This window comes from Tinamus guttatus, unplaced genomic scaffold (genome assembly GCF_059628265.1).
Source record: "Tinamus guttatus ecotype Peru unplaced genomic scaffold, ASM5962826v1 Tinamus_guttatus_pri_ptg000033l, whole genome shotgun sequence".
NCBI lineage: Eukaryota > Metazoa > Chordata > Aves > Tinamiformes > Tinamidae > Tinamus > Tinamus guttatus.
This window is the reverse complement of record NW_028288567.1, coordinates 3,664,588-3,687,410: the sequence shown is the minus strand read 5'-3', so window position 1 is coordinate 3,687,410 and position 22,823 is coordinate 3,664,588. Positions and strand designations below refer to the sequence as shown.

Sequence of the window (22,823 nt, the reverse complement as noted above, 5' to 3'; positions counted from 1 at the left end):
TGTTTCTGAAATAGACTACCATAGCTGCTAGGTTGCTGCTACCATAGCTGCTAGGTTGCTGCCATAAGTAGTCAAATTTATTAATTAGAATGAATTTGAGTACTTTTTAAGTGTATTATTTTATATATTGTCTCAAATAAACAGAATATATGGTAGTGTCTGTTCTGCATGGTTAGAGTTTGAAAAACCTCTATTTGGCCTCTATAAATAAATTAATTCATTTTTTTCCTCAGATAATAGTGAATTTAAGTTATTTTTAAATTTTGCATGTTTATTTTGCATTTTCTAAATTCTGTATTTTCAGAGATAATCTGATATTCGCTTTATTTAGAATTTATAAACTAACCATAAATCCTGAAGTACAACTAGTATCATCAAACCACAGAGGTGCTACTACTGCATAGTCTTTCACTTTCCAATATTGTTTTAAAATGCTAAAGTTTTTACTTTTTCAGTTATTTTAGGGCTTTTAAACTGTCACATATATGTCACGATCTTAATTATTACTGTACTTTAACAAAATAAAATCAAATGATCATTTTTAACTGTTGGTGACTGGTTGAAAACTATAGAAATAGCAGCCAATTAAGTTCAGAATAATGCTTTGAAAAAGTAAATAAAGGAATTACTTATAGATTGTTCTTAACTTTTTTGGATAGCTTCAACTCCTGCGAGACAACCGGTCAGAAAGAGGACACAAGAAGAACAGCTCAGTAAAAACAGCTAGCAGGTCAGTTAATGCTGCAGTTGTCATTTTTTTTCTTTTTTAATGTTAACATTTTATAACATAGGAAATTACAGAAATGTTTCTCTTCCTATGCAGAATGCCTCATCCAATTTTATGTTATCTTGTAAATATGATGGTGTGATATCCAATTACTTTTTGAAAAAGGCGTAATAGGTTTGTATCATTATGTCAGACTATGCTTTTGAGTGCCCTTCCAGGTGTTTATCTTTCAATATATACATGGTCATCCTGAAATAAGCTTTGAATGTGGCTAAATACTTGCTTTGATTAATATTTGCTTTGACCCTTTTATCACAAATATGCATATTACGTATGAATCTATTTTGTTGTACACAAGTCTTGCTTATACACTCTAAAAAACTGGTTGTGCAAGTTGTGGTAGTTCATCTTCAGAAATGGTGCCTGTCTTTGTCTATTAGGACCTTTTATACATGAACTGAGAAGTCTTGTACAAGGTTTCTAGCATGAGTAGTGTCAAGTTGTATTTTTGCTCAGAACAGGAGTTACAAGAGTCCACTTTGGATGTGAATGTTCATCATAAATGCACATTTACTACTGGCCTGCTTACAGGAAGCTGAGATATAAAGTTGGTATAAAATGAGTGTTAAGAAGCAGGTTATATATTAAGTCATTTTAGGGTTATATTAATGCTGTAGCAGTGTAAAATGTTTTCTGAGGTCAGAATCATAACTTAGGCATTTATTAGTCTGTCCAATGAAGCTCTTCAATGTTTGTTACCTATGCAAGCAGTAATTATAGAGGTTTTTTAAATAACACTAAATATTCAGTGAACTTCATTCTCTCTTCATATCTAAATCAGGTGTAGGTTAGTAGACTGTTATCCTAACAAACACCTGGCAGGGTTGTGGTAAAGCAATATGTAGCTAATTCAAGAATGATGACTGTCATTTTCCATAAAACCTTTCAAGAATTATTAAAGTAAGACTTCCATAAACCACTAATACAACATATGTAAAACCAGAGCGTAAGCCGTAATTCCCATAAAAAGAGCAAAGTCATCTGCGTGCATGTCCTGGCATTATCACTTCTCTTATCAAAGGCTTCTTCCTTCAGGTAGAGAGAGCTTATTTCATAGTAATTATTTGTACTTTACTCAGAAAACCACCTTTTTGGGTTTTTTTCACCTGTCATAAAATCTTTAATATTAGTTCTTTAAATTGACTTGAACAATCTCAAACTTTATGTAATGTTATGATGTAGTGTACTTAACAGGCTACCTGCTGTCACGGAATCTCCAGTAATTGCTTACAAGACATATTTTGAACAATTTTAACACTCTTACTACTATTTATACTTACTTTACAGGTAATTTTAATCTACAAAGAGATACTTTCCTATTGATTACTTTGAATTCCATGAACAGTACTGAATATTGGTGATGTAGAAGCTGTTTTTATTTCTCCCATTTAGTCTTGACGAAGTTGTCTGTTTCCCTTTCATTAGGACAGGAGCAGGCTCCCCTCAAATCTAGCCACACCATTTGTAGATATGTCTGTAGCTACCTATTTTTGTCCTCTACTCTTTTGCCAGTGAAGTGAGGTTTTGTCTGTCCTTTTTTTTTTTTTTTTTTTTTTTTTTGTTCTGCTTCAGGCAAAACCAGCTTGGTTTGCTCCACTCACCTATTTAAATTAAATTGGCTGGTTTGGTGCAAACCAGATTAGGGAGCACTCACATGATTTCTTCCTCGGGCAGAACTGTGGAGATGATAATCTCCAGCAGATGTGTGATAACAAATAGCTTGGGATAGTAATGTCTTCATCTGGCACAGTTGTTAGCAGACCAAATGTCTGTCTGTGGCCCGAGGCTGCGGGCAAACAATTGAACATGATTGAGTTACGTGGAGTTAACAAGTTGCTGCTTGGCAGCTGAACTGCTTTAAGGGAGCACGTGCTCACTGGCTGCACACTGCAAGCAGGAGGCAAAACACATGGTCTTGCTCTCCTGTAAGATTTTGCAAAAAAAATAAGAAGGAAAAAAAAGAAGAAGAAGAAAAAAAATCCTGGGGCTAAGAACATTGGTTTTGTCAGCCAGGGAGGCAAAGTTGAAGAGTAATTTGCTGAGCTGCTCTAACACAATCATGAGATTATTTGATTAAGTACTTAGGGAGCCCTAGTCACACAACTCTCTGCCTGTCTCTTAATATATTAGTCCTCACAATACCCCCTCTGAAGTTAGGAAGTACTTGTATCCTCATTTGACAGAAGGAAAACCAGAATATTTAAGTGGCTTAATACTTCGCTTTGGGACATGCAGTCAGCGGCAGGACCAGTTTATGCTGTGAGCTAGATGTGTCACAACTGCTGTTTGGGGAAACAGCAGGTTCCCAATTAAGTTAAGCTTGTACAATGCATAATGGTCTTCTGTCATATTCCTTTTAGAGTGCGGTCCTGGTAGGTAACTTTATTTTGCCTGAATATGTATTTCTTCTTACTGCAGCGCCAGGTTTATGATACATGCATCTTATAAACCAAAAAGTTGTGATCTTAACAATTGCCCGTTAGCTTACCATTCTCAAATGTTCCCCCACCAATCTTTCAAAGAAGAAAAGCTTCTTACAGATTTTATGCCTTTCGGTCCTGGTTTGCAAGAAGGTTAAGCCACACTCCCAAAAGTGATTTCCAAGTGGAGTAGCTTTGTGCAGGCGAGGTTTAAACTAGCTGGTTGGCGTAGTGTTAATCATCTGGGCAGTGTAGCAGCAGCTCAGTGTGAGAGAGAACCACTTTGTGCAGCTGCGAAACAGCCCCTACGCTGAGCTAGATGTGTAGCCCTGATACTGCCCTAAAGATCACCAGGAGCTCAGCCACTAGAGCAGGGTGGAGAGAGGACGTCGTGCCACTGCTCCCCTCATGCCCTGTTGCTGCCCCAACGGGGCTGCTCCGTTCTTGCCGTGGTGCTCAGCCCACAGCATGCGTGGGAAGGAGACCCTCAGGGAAAGAAGGTGCTGGAGACAGGGCAAGACATGTTATATACAGGACAAAATGTCCGCTGCTCCGCACATGGTGATAACTATCAACAGAAATCATAGGTTGTCGTTCATAACTTGTCTCTTTTCTGTAACTGCCTCTTTCCCTCCTCCCTTTCCATAGTTCTCAGTCTGTTTTAAATTTAGGCACCCTGTGTTGGTGAAAGGAAGTCTCTACTACATATGTTTATGATTTTATTTTGTATGAATAATTGTTTAATTTTGTTTTGATATGGTATAATGAAGTATGGTATAATGAAGAAGTACCATTATAATGGTACTTCTTTATAAAGTAGTATTTAAAGAACGCTCCTGAAATGAGAAAAATGACACAAATATGGTGAGAGCTTTTCAAAGTATATGATTGCTTTAGGTAAATGTACAAAATTTAGCTTTTCTGAGTTTGTAAGGAAAACGCTTATTTGTACAGCGTGTATTAGTTTTCCTCTGATGTTGCAGATCGCTGTGTTTCTTACACAGATGTGACAAACAGCATTACAGCTGCTCTTTGTTTGATCTTCTAAAGACACAAAGATGTGCAAGGATACTGTCTGCTCCCTCTTTCCCACCATGTCATCTGTTGTTTGGGAAAGAGTCCTAATTTGCAGCAGATACAAAACTATTTGTCGTGTTGCAGGTTTGCCAAAAATAAATGAAACCATTAATTACTACATTTTTTGAGCAGCTGTTGATAGATTGGGGTAAGAAAACTCTACATTAGACTAGTAGTTAATTACAAGAACTGTAATTGCTTAATGTGGCTTTTGTGGAATGATATTACACAAGAGGAGGTGAATTCAGCCTGTTTTTGAAAATTATGCTTGAAAATATATACCAACTTACCCTGCAGTAAAACTAAGGAATGTGTAAGTTTTTACTCTTGTTTCACTTTTGCAATCACACTGACATATAATCCCAACAAAATTGCTCTAAAAGGCCATAATATATAAAATTCCTTTCTTAATTTAAGTGTAAAATTATTAAATCTGGTAGTGGTAACCTCAGACTCGGATAGAACATTAAAAGCCAAATCTGAGTACATCACTAAAAACTGTCTAGACAGATTTATCTCTTGAGTGTTGCAAAGCAATAACAGGACTGTCGTCATTGGTCCTTAGTAATATTTATAAGTTAGAATATTTCCGGAATAACTTATATGAATTTTAGAGATATTTTCTTCCCATCTTCCCTTATTTTTCCACTTTGAGAAGACTAGGAAATGGGAAATTTGCCTAGACATCTGTTCTTCTGATGGAGTTTTCTATAGTATGTCCTTAATTTCAGGTCCTGAATGGACCTCTATAAAGAGGGGGAAGCCATTTGATTAGTGTTTGAAAATGCAACCAGCTTTAGTGAGATTTGACTTTATGAAAGTCTTGAGGCCTGTGTATTGATTCATTAGTAGATTCAGAATATCAACTGACAACATGAACGCTGGTGATGCAGTGACTTAAAGTAATTGAACATATACAATGAGTAGACTTGCAGAAATGTAGAAAGTGCAGAAAATTCAGACACCTTACTGTTTTTGAAAAACATATTTTACCACTCCAAAGAGTTTCACTGCAGCTTTAGTACAAAATAAGAGTTCTAACTACAAAAGCAAAAAGAGAATTTCATGGTTACTGTACACTTCATAATATTGTAATAAATAGTAAACATATTTTTCTTTCCAAATTGAATTCAGGGTATCATTAATGTGCTAACTAATAGAAAGTAATCTATCCAGACTAAAAATAATAATAATAAAAATAAGAGGGGTGAAGACCTTTGCTACTATTTAGGACTATTAGGTCCTGTTACTGTGTATTAGGTCCTGTGAACTTGCGCTGTAGTTTCACAAAGAGTTTAATCTTGTATTAACTAGCAAGACCATTTAAAAGCAGCACTTTTCTGATTCAGCCTGCTGATGTTTGGATTTGAGAATCTGCTTTGCTAAGATTCCTATTATTTCACAAATATTTTTTAAAAAATGCTAATGCCACTACAATTGATTAGGAGGAATGTATGAGAGTATATAGTAGAAAAGAGTTTTGAAACTGAAAAGGACAAAAAAAAATCCTTCTTTAACATTCTCTGTCTGCTCTTACTTGTTATTGCAAAGTCAAATTTTGCATTTGCTCCTACACATACAGATTGTTTATATTATATAGATCTGCATGACAGTTACTGAGGGAAATGGATGTATTGTGTTAAGGAAGCATTCTTAGCTTAATATTCAGTCTCAGTTTGGGTGATTTTTCCCTCACCCCTTCCTGCATATGATTATAGATTTAATGTTTTACAGATTTTTGTCTGAATTTTGTCTCATACTATCCTGATCAGCCAATGAGATTGTTGGAAGGGTTGTCTGTCAAACACAGGTTTAAAAAATGGAAGTGGGAGGACTAAGGAGGAGAGTGAAGTTATGATCCAGGTGTACAGCAGTTATTTTCTTGGAACCGATAGGAAGGCAGTAAACTAAAGACTGACCATAGTGTGTCATATAACAGAAGGGTGTCTGGATCACTGGTCCATAACAGGTCTGAGTGATCGCTTAAAAACCCCTGCATAATGCTAACACAGGTTTACCTACACAAAGTGTATTAGTGGTCGCTTCTCGTGGACCATGTCATGACCAGTTGGTCATGCTTGCTCACATGCTCAGCACAGAGACAAAGAAAGAAGTTGGCGTTGAGGTTGAGTGCTTGCAACCTTGAAAGATACTGCTCTTGTTCCGTTTTGACTTACTATATTGGATCTTCCTTGTGGATTTTTACCGCGTGGCTTCTTTGATTTCTGTATGTCCTGTAAGTAAAGGATTTTGGACATGATACTAATGTTTGCAGTGATTTAACCTCACTCAGTGAGTGTAATCTGGAAATATATAGGTAAGAGAGCAAATATATTTTTATTTAAAAAAAATAGCAAAATATATTGGTCCTGTCACAGAATCACAGAATGGTTGAGGTTGGAAGGGACCTCAGGGATCTGTCCTTGCTATATTTAGTGATTGTGATATTTAATAAAGGAATACTTATCCAGAAATATCCTGAAGAAATTATGTAGCAGAGTAAGTTATCAAGAGTCTTTCTGTGAAAGCATCTGTTTCAGCCTGTGGTTATTGCTCAAGTCAAAAAGTATTTTCCAACCACTTGGGAGATGGGTCAGGGCCTGTACCAACAATGTTGGCACAAGATGAAGAAGCAACAAATGAATTATGGAATTTATGGAACAATAGATTATTCTCCTGTAACAAGATAGTATTCTGTTACAGCAACCTGTTTTCTAACTGCATTTTACAATTATGCTTTCATGAGCATTTATTTTTCTCAACTGTTACTTGACACAAAATAATAATGGAACTTGTTAAAGAATTAGAAATATTATAGATTTTTTTTTTCTGTCTTGAAAATGTGACATCATAGCTTTTTTTGAGAAAACTGTATTTTTGGCTATTTAATTTTTAACAGAAGTTTTTTTTGTTGTTGTTTATATTCCCTCAGTGTTCTTTGACTTGTTTGTACACCAAGTTATTGGTTTGGATTTGCCTTTGTCTAATTCATATACTTTTGATCAATTCCAACTCATGCCCAATTATATTACACTAAATTAACATAATTCAACAGATGTTGATATTTAAATGTTTTCTGGCATTCACGTCTTGGACAGCTGTCTTAGAGCTTGGGGAAAAGGCAAACATTTAGAGTTAAATGCTGAACATATGCTTAAATTACTAATTAGAAACAAGAAAAAACAATGCATTATCCTTTCTGAGGGCAGTAAGCCTCTAATGCAGATTTTTTTTAGAGAGAGATTTTGTAATTCTCAAATAAACTAAATGTGTCTTGAGGTTGGGTGCCACAACATATCTAGTGGTGTTTGTTAGTTTTATACCTGTATAGAGTTGATTAGGTGAATATTGGACTGCTTTTATGTTTGAACAAGGCTCAGAATTGTTGGAAAAGGCAGTATAAAGGCGAGTGTTGGGATACAATATTTGATGATGAGCTGTTCTCATGGGGGGAATGGTGGTATTTTCTCACTCATAATTTGGATTGCACTAAGACTTTTGTTAAAGTAAGTGTGTCACTCTCGTGTAAAGCTGTGGTGCGTATGAAAACAGTTGGGAGAGTTCCATGGTTTTATCACTTCTGTGTAGAACTTAGTAAAAGGAAATAAAAGCACAATTCTTGCAGTTAAAGTAATGGTTTTTACACTTGCGGAGGCAGATGTCAGATAGATGGTGTCATTCCTTACAGGAATCTGAAGAAAAGCTGCAGTTCTCTATAAAGGAAGTAGATGAATCTGGTGTTGGATTCTGATTTTGCCTGAATAGTGTCTGAGAGAAGTGATTCCGAAATCTATATTCATCTTCCTGTACATTCAGAATTAAAATATATGGTGTATATCAATTGTATAACTTTATTTTGCCAATTTTTAGCACTGAAAGAAGAGTCCCTGTGAAGAGTTTTTTGCGGACAGGTCTGACTTACAGCAGTATTGGTCTACCACTCCTAGCCAAGAGAGAAATCCTGTTAGTACTGTCAGCACTTTAGTGTTTTGGTTTTGTTATTTTTGCAGTTCCTAGAAAGCTCCTCCCAGTAGCAGGGGAGAATATATGTGAATTTGTGAGTGAATCCACTCATTAAAAACAGAATCATGCAAACAGGAGAATGAGAATTTTATGTTTCTGACTTCCAGGAGAGATTAAATCGTACTGAACACCTATTTGCTTTGAAATTTGTAGTTTTAAACATTATTTTTACAGACTACTAGCTACTTTTTTCTGTTGAGATATGCATTTTTTTCACAATTTTGCTGTTGTCAGCACCAGTGAATAGGTGAAAAGGCTGTAATCTATATGGCAATTAGTCTTATCTAATGATATCTGTATTCGGGTTTCTTGGATTCTCTAGTGAAGCTATTATCAAAATTCAACCATCCTGATCTTCAAAATTAGTCTTGTGATGCTAAAAATCATCAGTGTCAGCTGTTCCTGGCTCCATAAAAGCCATAGGATCTGTCTAATTCCTCCTGGGAAAGGGCTGGTGCAAGTAGATGTAGACTGAACATACAATCTCGGTGTCCCATCCCCAAGGGTATTTTTGCTATAAAGATTCATGGATAGAAAACATTCACAGTAGCATCCATGCATACTCAGATGAGCATTCTGGCACTTAAAGCTTGTTCTGACTGCCCAAAATTGCCATCAGGCATCCATGCTAGCTAGGCAAATTTAGGTAAATTTTAGGTAAATCACCACGTAAATCCAATTGTACTGAGTGCTGCTCATCTCAAATAGCCTTGACAAAAAGTGACTCGTTTCTTTCTCAAGACTGCCCTATATCATAATACTAAGACCCAGAGTCCAAATCTTCATTGTTAAACTGTCCAGATCTTCATTGTTAAGCTCTTCTGATTGCTTTTGTTTCTCTGCCTCTATGCCATAGGACCAGTGTCCTCAGAGTATCCTATAGCTCTGCTCGGAGTGCGCTGGCACTGTGCGTGAGATGCCCTTGCAGCGTGGACAAGGACAGTCCCTCTGCACACCCGTCGGCGCGACACGGCTCGAGGCAGGGTTACCATCTTCTGGGCAGTCAGCCTGGCACCGGGGGCTGCGCCCTCCCTTTGGCCCAGCCAGGTGCTACAGGAAAAAGAAGAAATGCAAGGTTTACAAGTAAACCTTTCCTAATAATCTGCTTAGCCGCTGGTTTTGAATGTCTTTCTCCTCAAAGAGAAATGTCCCTTGGATTTTTAGGGTAATATTGTAAAATTGTAATCCATAGTTACACTGAAATACATAATTGAGGCAAACATTGGAAGTACTGAGTGTGCCAAAGTAGGACAGAACAGCCTTATGTGTAGCTGATATGGTTAGTGTGCCTGTTTGAGGCGGAAAGGAGCTGAGTGTTAACTTTTGATTCAGTCCATGCTTACAGAGATTCAGTTGAATGGAAGTGCGGAATTTTGGGATCGTCGTATCTAATTGGGTAGTAGTGGGATTGGTTGTTTAGAAGTAGCCAGATAACAGTGCTTTTGTCGTATATACCTCAAAACTATGTTCGTAAACTGCGTTCCAAGGACTGGGCTGCCCTTGAAGCCGTTCTCTGCCACCCGTGGGGATTTCGACAGGCAGAGTGTAAGGTAAAGGTACCTGCGGGTCTCTGTTCAAGCAGTGCTAATGCACTCTGGCTGGCAACCAGGCACAGCAGCCTGCGCTCTTTCAGCCATGGGACAGGGGACACAGCTTTTATTATTATATGTCCTGCCTGCTTAAGGACCTGAGAACCTCTTCTGTGGTTCTTTTGTGCTAAAGACATTTGAATTGTGGGAGGTTTTCTCAGGTTATGTTTTGTTTTTGTAAAGTTGAGGAATACATCTAATTTTCATTTTTTTAAATCATTTTATTGGCTTTCTTTTGCATTATGCAATGCTGAATTCTATTTTTTGTTTTTATATGCTGTCCTGAGCACTGCCTCACATGCTCCCTACTCACTCACACAAAAATTATCCAGTCATCTGAAGCTTAAAGTGAGGACACGGCAGCCCTCACTGTTCTTTCTTCATTCATATGTTCAAATCTATTTCATATCTATTTGTATTCTGAGGCTGAGAACTGACAGCGATAGTTAAATATCTGCTTCAAAACAATTCTCTCACGTCCCGTCTAAAAGGCAGGCTGATCAACTCTTGCATTGCTATGATCTCTTGTGAAAGAAGTTCACTTATAAACTTATCTACATTAACTAAAGTGTTCAATGATGATAAAATTGAAGAGTTCTACAGCCATCTGCAGGAATGCATCGATACTGTGGCAGAGCAGTGCCTGGCTGTTTACAGCGGATCTGTTCCTCAGGTGAGAGAGATGCTAATTGGAATATAGCGGATAGGCAAGTATTGATCATTACAGATTCACTTAATTAAGATATAAAAATCAAGTATTCTTGAAAACATTGCCTTGTATTGGTGTGCAGCCCAGTATTTGCCAAATGAAGCCAAAAAATTTGAACTCTTCCACATCTGTCTTTATTAGTAATCAACACTGTTACAGTTTTTTCCGCAAACAGAGAACACAGCCATGAGCCTCATTGCTCACAAGCAAACCTCGCAGTGTCGTAGAGGTGCAAAATGCAGTCTGCCAACTGGTTTGACGCTGCTGAAAGAGACACATTTTTAAAGGCCTAAATATATGAAGGATGAGATTAAGCTTGTATTTAATGGCATTCTACCCATGGCACAGTTGCAATGCATCAACAAAAACGGCTGATATCCAGTAAGGGATTGTGGCTTGCAGGGAATGGCAGCTGCCAAAAGCAGAGAGGCCATGGAGTAAGATGGCCAACACGCACATTGTTAACAATAAGAAATGTAAAATAAACGTGCACGTCTTTCGTTTGGAATGGGCCCAGAGGTCCTCTAAATGCGATGAGAATCTCCTTAGTTCAGGCCATCGTGCTAGTGCCTGCGAAGCTGCCTGCTGTGTGGCGCTCTGTCTCCCTAACATGGTTCTGAAGAGACGGTGAAACAACTAATCACAGGAATCACAGGCTTTGGTTGGGGAGCTGGGGAGGAGGGTGGGTTTTTGCACGTGGGATGCTTATAGAAGCATGGAATGAATCAGTCAGTGAGCTGGGACTCGTGTTGAGCAGGATCCGCTGTCCTGCCCCCCGGGTGAGTGCATCACGGTCCCTCTCACAGACCGGGCCGGTGAACTCCAGCTCTGGTCACAACAAGGGGGACAATTGCTAGCAATAGAGCAACACACATAGGCAGCTGCTCTATGTGAAGCTCAGTGCTTCACAGGGTGACTCTCGGTTAAAACAGTGCAGCTTGGGGCACCTTCACAGAACAGATGTGTCTTGTGGGAATGTCCAAACGGTCCTTTGACCACAGAGCTTGGGTTAGATAGAAAAATGACATAACTGAATGCTGAGTGCTAAATAGGCACTCATATTTGCTTACTGAAAATATAAAAAATACTGAAAAATAGGAGTTTGCACTGTGAAGGGCTGGATAGCTTTTTTTTTTTTTTTTTTTTTTTTTTTTTAGGGAGTTTGACGAGGTATTACCATCGACATTATAACCACAGTGAAAGCAATTACCTTGAAGAGAAAACGTGGTAAGGAGACTGCAACTATTTAATAAGGAGATTAAAAAATCCTTCTAAGTGACTGTTTGTCACAAGTCTGCATAGATTCTTGTGAATTATTTTTTTGTCATCACTTCTACACAGGAGAAAAATGCTTGCTGGAACAAAACGACTTTTATTACACTTATCATTTTAATGGATTTTTGTTGTTGTTATTACCAGACTTCCCCAGCCTGTCATCATTTTTGAAGCTCTTATTTACAGAGCAGAAAGGAGGATCTAAATACATTGTGCACAATGAAAACTGAACAGAAATTGACAGTAATTTTTCCCGTGCTTTTGTTTAATACGTTGAGGCATGAGACAACAACAGCAACAAAAAAAAATGTTGGCCTGATAGTGTAAGTTCACACCAGCCTGGCTTTTGCAGCCCTCTTATTTCCCTGTGCCCCAACTTTGCCGCTGCGGTGACACTTGCAGGCCTGCTCCACTGCGGTGCAGCTGATGCCCTGTCCGTGCTCATATTTTTCTTATTGACAGTGAGTGTTCTTGCCAAACGCCAGGGACCATAGTCACATCTGTTTGTCTCCCAAGCTCGTCTGAGGCTGCTTGGGAACACTTTTTTTCCAGAGGGCAGCTTTAACTAGGCCTAATACTCTGAAAAGCCTCTATTTGTAAATGCATACAATGAGGCGACAAGTTCCTGTTGTCTTTCCTTAAAAATTATTCCATTTGACACTGCTTGCTCCAGTCCCTGTCACCAGCGCATCAAAAGCCAAGTTTTCAGGCAAGGTGGTCTTAACAAGTTTTATTTTTTTCCCTAATAAAATGCCTAGTTTCCCTCCAGAGCACTATTTATAAATGATAGCTAGAAGCAAGCTATGGATAAATAGAGAGAAGTCAGGCAAATAGCTCGTTTCCTTTCTCTAATCCTTGCTATTCTGATTTAATGCTAAGAAACATAATGCTGAAGTTAGCTGGGCTGAGGGTCAGAGCTCTCCCTATGTTATAGATAACCCATTATGAGCATTTCAGAACGCCCTGTGCATGAGGACATATTTGTTTTACAGCTAAAGTCTAATAAATACTGTATTTCTTTTGTCCAACCGGTCCAGGAACAGGGGTAGTTCAGTGCCTGTTTCTCTTTAAAAATGTAGCTCTTTGTGTGTCTGCGATCTGTATCGGCAGCGCGCGTCAAATGTTAGGACCTGGTGCGACTAAATGCGTCTGGAGACTCGGGTGTTGCTCTGATGTTTGATGTTGGTGGCCGTAAAACTGAATTTGACAAAGCTTAATTGCTGCTCTAGCATATTGCTATTTGTTTGTGGCATACGGAGTTTGCAGCAGCAACAAAGAAATCCCTGCTCTCACCTTGGCTGGGGAGCAGATTGTTGTGCTTTGCAAAGACAAATGATTCATTTATGCCGCAGGAACAAGGCTGCCTTTCAGACGCTCATCGATTTTAAATTAAAAAGTAACTGCTATGTTCTACATGAAGGGTGACAACAATAACAAAGTAGTCCTTACTTAGTGTTATTTGTTGCAACTCCATTCCGAGTGCCTAGAGGAAAAGTGGGGAGACCCTAGTACCATAATCTTACAGATCAATAATCTAGATATCTCAATGTAGTGTAGCAGATAATCAATTCTGTGTAAAATAACTCAAGCACTGCTGGCTGTTTCTCCTGTAGCTCAGGGCTTCAGGTTCAATTGCCTGACTTTATTAATTTTTATCTTTCATCCTTCTTGTATTCCTGAATTCCTTCTCCCTTTTCATTTTGAAGAGAAAACATCTAGTCGAAAATCATTTAGCATGCAATTTAATACACTTTTTAAAATTATTTTTAATAAAAATGTATATACATTTCTTATTTGTTTTCTCTAGTATTCTTTTTCCCATTTTTAATTTAAATATTAATCTTTTCATATGTACAATTAAATTCTGGAAGGATCTCACATTTCTGAGAAAAAAGTAACAAATGCTGACATAGAGGTGTATTAACTGAAGCAACAGTGCACTTCTGTGTAAAGTTTTTTTTTTTGTTAGTATTATTTAAATAAATACACAACTATTTCTGTGTTAATTCACATTTCCATTTAAAAGAACTGTGTAGAAGATTATAGACTGTCATCTTTTTCAGCGGGGCACTGTTTCATTCCTTTATATTACTGGGCAGATCTCAGCAGTGTCTCCACATACATGATCATTTGTTTTTCATTTTGAAGCAGCACAGCTTCAAAAAGTTTCTAAATGTAGTAAAAGTCAGGTCATACATCCAAAATGAAACCAGGTCTCTTGAGCGAGAGTGTGTTACTGGGCTGTACAACACTATCAGATGCCATCCGCAGCTTGCAGTTTTATCTCTACACCTCTTTTTCCAGACTTAATGAATAAGCTCATAAATGCTTAGTGAGTATATGAGATGCTGTGCATTCAATATGTCTTTTTTTGCGTCTGTCTAGTGAATTAGAAACACAAATTGCTGTGCAACAAGTTTATTTCATGTACCTTTTACCTTTAAAGAGTTTACTGTTTCATCTTCTCATTCGCTCTTCATCTTACCTTAAAAGAAATTGGTAATCCTTTTTCCTGTAATAAATGTTGTTCTGACAGTTTTGGCATTATTAGCCAATTGATAACCAACCAACAATATTGTGATCTCTGTAGATAATTAATCTTAGCTATTTTCCTGTCAGAAGCAACAGTGTTTTGTTTTATGTTGAACTAGAAATATTGCCAGTTTTGAAAATTAAAAAGCATTCCTTTCATATTATTCATTCAAGCGACAATTTATGATGCTACATTTAGATACTGAGCACTTGTCAACAAACATAATTATGCTTTGATATAAACAAGATTGGTGGCTTCACTGTGCAGCTTCATCTTCGTTGGGAATGTTTTGATATCGGTTCAGATTGTACAAGCTGTGCGTTTATGTGGTATTTTCCTTCCTTCGCTAATAGTTTTCTCCTATAATTACTTGCAGACAAACCAGCGTACACTTAGGATCGTTGTGTATGGGAGACATCAAACGGAGAAGGAAAGCTGCTCCCCTGCCAGGACCCACAGGTAACCAATTTCATGGGACAGAACACAAAACACAAAGTGTTAAATCTTTAAACACAAAGCAGTAGGTCAGTGACCTGGAGAAATGCTTGATAAATTCTGTAACTCTCCAAATATCTGAAGATTTACCCTATCATTATGTATTAATAGAGATTAAGAAATAAATGGAATCTCTTAATTTTCCTTCAAACATTTCCAATTTCTAGACGTTTTTAAAAGATGCTTCTTCCTTTAAAAAGAGTAAATCTTCTTTTCAAAAACACTAAAGATTTTTTATGTTGGTTCAAGCATTGCAAGTTAGGGATGGCAGATGGCATCACCTTCTGTGATGAAGGTGTATGCATGCTGTAAGTATCATGCATGGTACAGACAAAATGTGAATTCTTGGGCAAACAATTGAAAATATGGAGATAAGGCTGTAAAACAGTTTTAAAATTAGTGCTGTAGCACACTGCAAGCACATTTCTGAAGGCTTTTTCACAGATGCGAGGTTACAAGTATTACACGCGCTTTGCTGATGTCACAGCTGTGAAACGGCTTTTTCAATAGCTAGCTGTGATTTATAGGACTCTCATCAGTTTGTTTATAATAATTATATATGTGTATGCTGGAAAGATTAGAGTGTGTGTGTCTCCATGTGAGATTATTTAGTTATTGGTAATATGTGAGTCTCTGGATTGCCCATGGCAGTTGTATATCAATTATTAGAGCAACATATCCTTACATTTATAAGTTTTCAAGTACATTCTAGGTAGATAATCTTTAGAGAAACCTAATATTTGCATTCCAACTGAATTCCCCTTTCTGAAATTTCAGTGTTTCAAACCTCAGTGGCAGAAACAGACCAAGAATAATATTAAAAATGTTATTAAAGCACCTTAGTGGCAGCAGTACAGAAAAAAGAGAATGTATAGGTCAGACTCTAAGACTCTGAACATATGTGAAGTGAGAAAGAAAAATACTTAATGGCTGAAGAGAGGATAATGTAATTATTTCTACAAGGTGATTTTCACTTCCCAACTTTCAAGTACTTGAGGATGTCATTTTGTACTGAGAGGATATGAAGTATTGTGGAATTCATTTTACTATTCATTTTATCGTGGACTTTCAGCATTCAGTATTTTATTTTACAAGCTAGCTCCCCTGTGTAACTTTGCAAAGCCAATATTTTGATACTAAAGCAAATATTTCATATAATCATTCACTATTATGTATCACATCTTCACAGAAGAACCAGATTTTATACCTAAGAATTAGTAGGAAACCTTTTCTCTTGAAAGCAAGAGAAAGTAAGTTACACATTTACGTGATTGTTTCTTGTAGTTTACAATTTTCATTGTGGTAATAATTTCCCTCCATTTTTAACATCATGGGCTATCAGTAAAGGTTATCTGTGAGTGATTAATTGCAAGCTTTTACTTGAGTTATATGTGCAACAATAAAATTTCATCTAACTTGAGTCAATTGTCCTTTTTTTTTTTCAAAGTATTTTATCTTCAAAAAAAATTATTTGTATTTCTCAAAAAAATGGCATGAGTAGATTTATTCCTGTGGCACTTTGCAGTGCTGAAAATGGTCCTTCATATGTTTGAATGAAGTGCTCCCACAGAAAATGACTGGTGATATAATTAAATATTGAAATATGCTTTCTGCTTTTGAGACTCACAAGGGTAGTGCCTGCTACTTTCAGACAACTTACAAAGGTATAGACTTCTGTAGCAAGCAGTCTTATTGGTTAAACATTTATTAATTGTGACAAGAACAAGCAATTTATTTCAGTACTCTAGCTTATTTACTGCTCTTTCACCTTTGTATTTTGTATTGAAAAAGTAAAATGAATATTGATAGAGTTAGATATTGATTTCTAAATTTATAGCCTGTTCTCAGCCTGGATTCAAAGTCACATACCAATAGGTTTGTGTGTATTAGTAACAAAGGATGTAGATTTACTTGTACAGCAATGAGAAGCTATCGAAGCAAGAAAGTTCGAGCAGCACAAGGCATTTTATGGTTTGAAAGATGTCATCTGGAAAGGTGAAGAAAAGCCATTGAAAAGCAGTGAAGAAAATGCAAGAAATATTATTAGATTTGAATTGTTAACAGCTGACAGTAGAGAATCTAGTGTCCTATTTTGCATTTTCACTAAAATAAATTTTCTTCTTTATGGAGGCTTGATGTAGTCACATCTGTCTGCCACAGAACTGAGGTGGATAATTAATTTTATTAAGTAAAAAGATCCTGGGAAAAAATGTTTACTTTCCATGATTTGGTTTAAGAATTCAGAATTAAGAATTTTTTATAAATCAGTTCCTGTTCCATCCCTGTATCCTCTTGGATTTTTTTTAAATAATAAGCCTCTAAATTTTCATGAAAAGAGATAATTTTCTTTCCCCATTCTGCATGACGTCTGGGGAATATTGTTAATTTAATTTACAGACTGTAGAAAGTTTGATTCAGAATAAAAAGCATTTTACTTGTGTGCCTGGTAAATAACCATTTATTTCTATTTGAAAATTATCTTTTTGATCCAAGTAGTATGCTTCACAGTTTAGAGGAGGAGTGACTGACTGAGTTGAGAGACCGCAAAATCTGAAATTAAAAGGATAAAGCTATTTCCAGTTAAAATACCAGGATTCTTTAAATAAAGTATATAAATTATTGTGCAAAACATTTTTATGGGTATCTTAGCTAATGCTGATTTTTTTTTTTTTTTTTGCAAAAGCAAATTTCAACTGTTGATGTCTTTATCTAGTTGGCAGGTTTTATGCTAAACTTCAGGCTCATAGTGCTGGAAATGACCAAGTTATAAATCCCATTTTAAAAAATGTGTTTTAATGAAAAATATGACAGATTCTTAATTATAGTAGAAATACTGAGCTCTGCTATAATGCCATCATGACTCACTTTAACAAGGTAATCAAAAGGGTACATGTTTTCATTCCTTTTTAAAAATTGCCAGTGGAACAGCTAAGCAAACTATTTTGCTGATGCTTAATGTGTCAGTGATTAAAAATCAGACTTGAATATCTTCAGTACCAAAATGATGATTTGAAAACGGTTGTGATTACATTGTAATAGCAGAGGTGGCTGAGGCTAAGTTTATGGTGAAGGTCAACTTATTGAGATAGTTTCAGAGAAAGAGTAGACTTTTGCTTACTTGAATGAACTAGCAATAAATTTCCAAAACACTAGACAAAACTATTTAATGCCTGCTTTTCTTTTGCTTGACTCGCTGCTTTTTTCCTTTTACTAAATATACAAACTCCATTGACAGAAATCCCATTTCCCAGACCAATACAACTCTTGCATGAGTTGTGAAAGTGTCCTCTTTTTGCACTGCACTATTTCTTATCCTTAATTTACCAAGATTTTTTCCAGGGTACAAAAGCATATCTGTTCCAGAACTTAGCCTATGGATACTCTTCTCTTCTAATCCTGAAGCAAATTGAATTCTAGGACTTCCTTCTGTTCTGTTTTTTTTTTTTTTTTTTTTTTCCTTCCTTCTGCTTCCTTACTGTTGCATACTATTTCACTAAATCAGTTCAAAAACAAAAAAGCTCCCAGAATGTCACTGGCACTTGAAGCTGTAGAGCAAAAGACTTTTAATGTTGAGCTGAGGTTATTTTTCCAGGCAGGACCCCTTTCACTAATCATCATAGTAATGAGGAAAGTTCAGTTTGAAATTTCAGAAGATTCCCACTGTCATAAGAACCAGAGAAACCAGAGCTTTCACTGTGAATTTGCTCTTGCATTTATTGTGATGTAGATGTCTTCTCTGAGAGAGTATTCTGCAGGTTCTGCACACAGCCTCAAGAATCCTTCTTTCCTACATGCTGTCTTCTACCTAAATGCAGAAGATTCAAAAATAATTCCCCTGATGACTCTAGGACTCTTTCCTGCAGTAACTGTTTGTTTCTCATTGTGGGAACAGTTCAAACTGTCTCCTTTGGGATTTTCAGTCTTCACTTTCAAGAATGATAAGCCAGCTTAACAGAGAATATCACAAGTGAGGGTATCCTTAAAGACAATGTAGAAGAAAACTTCTGCCAAAGAAATCTAAACCTGCCTTCCCTCCCATCCAGTTCTGGAGATATTTCTCAATAGACAGTTTTACACACACAGAATAACTTGTCTGCCAAGTTGCTGAAGAGTTAAAATCCTACTTTCAACGAAACTGAGAGGTGTCAGTAGGAATATTCGTCTTCCAGATAATTTGTTTGCTCTGTGAGTTCTTCTCTTCCCCCACTAGGAAATGTAATAACGTGATTCCTCATAGCCAGGAGCTGTCTCTGTTCTAGATCATGTTTTTAATTATGGACCTTACCCAGCAAAGGACACAATTGCTGCAGATGCTTTTGCCATTCTGCTGTAAGTTGGTGAAACCAAAACAGTAGATGCTTGGGAGATAAAATCTGCCACGGAGTAAATATATGTGCAATTTTTTTATTTTCAAACTCCAGCCAAGGCAACTTCTTAGTCCATCTCTCCGCCACAGCCTCTCGGTTGTGTGTGACTAGTTATTCTCTGTCCTGCACTGCTGCCAATAGAAGCAGCCGTAGCTTCTGCAAAAAGCACTTTTCTGAAAGGTTTGTTAGCCTGTAATTTACTTTCTGAAGAAGGAGAGAGGCTTATGTGGTGACTTGATAGCTTTATGCAAAAGGCTTTTGCCACTTCAGAGGAATAAAAATAACTGTTTAATATATGAGAAAATATTTTTATAATGTGAGAATATTAAATTCATTGATCAGGTTTCCAGGCGCAGGCAAGTGTAGATTGCTAGTTTCTGTCTTTCTGTAGAAGCTCCAGAAGGATAGAAAGGGTTCTTAAAAAAGCTGAGATTATTAGAATTTCATAAAGAAAATGTTTGCTTTTGCTTTTGCTTTCCAGTACACAGAGAAGAAATTTTGACTTTTTGATTGTTAGAGAAGTTTACCTTTCAACATTTATCTTGACATTGCCGATGCTAATGTGATGCCTCAGATTTGCATTCTGATGTCTCCATTACCAGTAGAAAGCCCGTCAGTGAGCACTGTTTGCTTATGTAAGTGACAGGATTACATTTTTAAGAGAATTGATAAGAGTGAGATCTGTGGCAAAGCAGTTCACCAGATGGGTCGTGATGTATGTTACTTTCAAATGGAATGGGATAATTCAGGCTTTTTCCCAGATATTCCTTTTGTTTGAAAGCTCTCCAAAAGCAGAGAACTCCGGAAGAGCTAGAGTTCTTCTTAAGTGGCTTAGCCAAAAGTCTCTTCATTTTGGTTCTTCGCTAGAATTCATTAATGCATACAGCCTTGTAGCCTCTAGCAGTAGAGTAGATGGAGGCTTCAATAAATAGAAAAACAGTTATTCCGCACTTAGTAGAAAAACATGCAGATGTATTTGCTTACTTTTACTGCATAAATCTTTATCCTTAATTAAGACTAATTTGACAGAAGATGGTCCTAAGCATAGGATAGGCAACAGAAGCGCAATTTTACCTCCTATATAGTAGCAGTCTATGTCAACTGTGCCTTGGATTAGGTAGAGAGCCACAGGAATATATATAGTCCTAATATCCATTTAATCCTTAATCTTTCTGCTGAAATTAACAATAACTGAGCTGTCCATTTTTGGGAATTATTACTGTGATTTAAATCCTTTCCCCCTAGGATTTGGTGTAGGGTTACAGTTCTCGTAAAGGTCATGGAGCGCTTATCAGAAGGCAACAATTTTGCCAGGTTTTGAGGAGTTTTAAATGCAACCTTGAAGCATTGCATAGGGGAGAATTCTCTTCAGAAAAGCAGTCCCATGACAGTTCTGTCACCACCAGTTCTGCTCTTTATCCTACTAGCTGGAATAGAATACGGTGCAAGCAGCCTTACCTGAACTATAATCATTCCAACATTGTTCTTTAGGTATACTCTTAGAAAACTCACTGTGAGGGATGTCTAAAAATGTAATTTCAAATATTTAGGTAAATAATATGGCATTTCCATAACCAAATTTATTACTTTTTTTTTTTTTTTTAAACATATACACCCATAATATACTGAACTGTGAAAACCATAGCAGGTACTGATTTTAAAGATCACAATATGGCCGTCAGCTGTGCTCATGACGACCCTACAATCATCCAAAACCAATTTTAGAATATAGACATCTAGGCATTATTCTGATCCCTATTTTTTAGTTATGGAGAATTGACATTAAAACAAGAAGATACAGTGTAGCAATTTATTATTTTGATTACATTCCTCATAAAATTGCATTGTGTACGAGGATCAGTCTCTCCCATTCCACAGTTCTGAACTCATCTATCTAGTAAGGAATCAGAGAAGAAAAAGAATAGATAGAATATTAAATGCTTTCAGAAAATAAGGGGGAAGTGCACTAGCTTTTAAAGTGAAGCAGCATGTATCATTTCTCCTTCCATTGGCTGTTTATCCAACATCAATACAACACTTTAGGAGCCAAATTACTAAACAAGCTGCCAATTAGGCTTGCAGTCAGCTGGATAGATTAGTGGCTGAGAGAGGCAGATACAAGATTTTCATCTCTTGAGCCAATTACGCAAGTGAATTACCATCCACAATGCTCCTTGGAAGATTTGAGGGAGAAAGACTGACTCTGCTGTGATAGACATAAGTGAGATCCAGGGTAGGGGGTAAGGGTTAGCAGGCCATGTATTGCAAAAATTACCCAAGCAAAAAGAGATCCTTCTAGGAAAGGATTTAAAGGATTTAAGGCTGCTAGGAGTGATAGAAGAGGAAATAATAGTTGTGCTGTGCTCTGCAAAGGCATTGGTGCTCAACCCACAAGTCTTAATCATATAAAAGAAAGATGAAAGGCCAAGACTGTCTATCTGTACAGTGTCATTTTTCACAACTGTTTAAAAAACAATATCTTAACATCAAAAATAGTTTAGTGGCCAGAGACGAAATTACTTACATATGATGTCATTTGTCTCCTATGGCTGAAACAACGAAATTTGTAGCATTTTCTTAAGTGATTATTTAGGAGATTGAGTCTCATTATATTCTGATTTGTATTTGCCCTGATATAAACCAGCATGCTTGATACTTGTCTAATCCAAAAAATAGGACCAATATTGTCACAGATTTGGTTAATAGGGTCACAGTTCCATTATTAATCTTATATATATATATAGCTTAGTTGGTGAGCTTTTGAATTCTCTGGAAGAAGCATTTTGCAAACAAAGTGAAATAGATCTTTCGATCTGAACTGTGCATAAGCTCATTTGTTTCCCGCTGAGAGTGTTGTATGCTGGCGTAACATTGTTGCTTAAATATGAAGCAAATTTAAAACCTGAACTTTTGCAAGCTGTTGCATCCAAAAATGATTAAACAGATGTGGAGCCTGCAGCAGCATTAGACCTCTGATCTGATTTTAGCTTACAGATGGAATTAAATTAACTCATGGCAATCACTGTAAAATCAAGAGTATGGCACTGAATGCTAGAGTGCTGTTTAACCAGGACATACCTGTTTCAACAGCTGTTAAGAAAAAATTACATATCTCTATTTTTTTCATTGAAACCTGCCTCTAATGCCATGATAAATATTATACCAAAATAGAATAAATTTGATGGAGGGGTTTTTGTTTAGACTTTTTCCCCTCCCGGTTCGCCTCTTTCCAGTCATAGGTTCTATACTCCATGTATGTGGAGTATGTGAGCAGTACAAACCTTGCAGAGGAGTGGAGGAGCTGTACAGTGTTCCTTCAGCCTTTGTGCCTCACTTGAGTAAGGTAGACTACTCATCTGGTAAGTCAGGAAACAAGTTATGCTTGCTAACACATTTTCAGTCTGTAGAAAGAACAAAAAACTGTAATAAGCTTAGAAAATATGTATCACTTTTTTTTTCTTTAGTCTGATATTGTGTAGCTTTTTTTGGGGGGGGGGTGCAGGGGGGATAGCATAGTGAGCTGGTTTTGTTCTTGCTCCTGGGTGGGT

General features: G+C 36.9%; 1 protein-coding gene across 1 annotated transcript in view; it reads left to right on the top strand.

Annotated features, from left to right (window-relative positions):
- Positions 1–22,823, top strand: part of GPATCH2 (G-patch domain containing 2) — a 93,587-nt gene that overhangs the window by 66,127 nt on the left and 4,637 nt on the right. The window contains exons 8-9 of the mRNA XM_010215662.2: positions 660–730; positions 14,790–14,872. Coding sequence (XP_010213964.2) covers positions 660–730; positions 14,790–14,872 — 154 coding nt within the window. The remainder of the gene's footprint in view (positions 1–659; positions 731–14,789; positions 14,873–22,823) is intronic.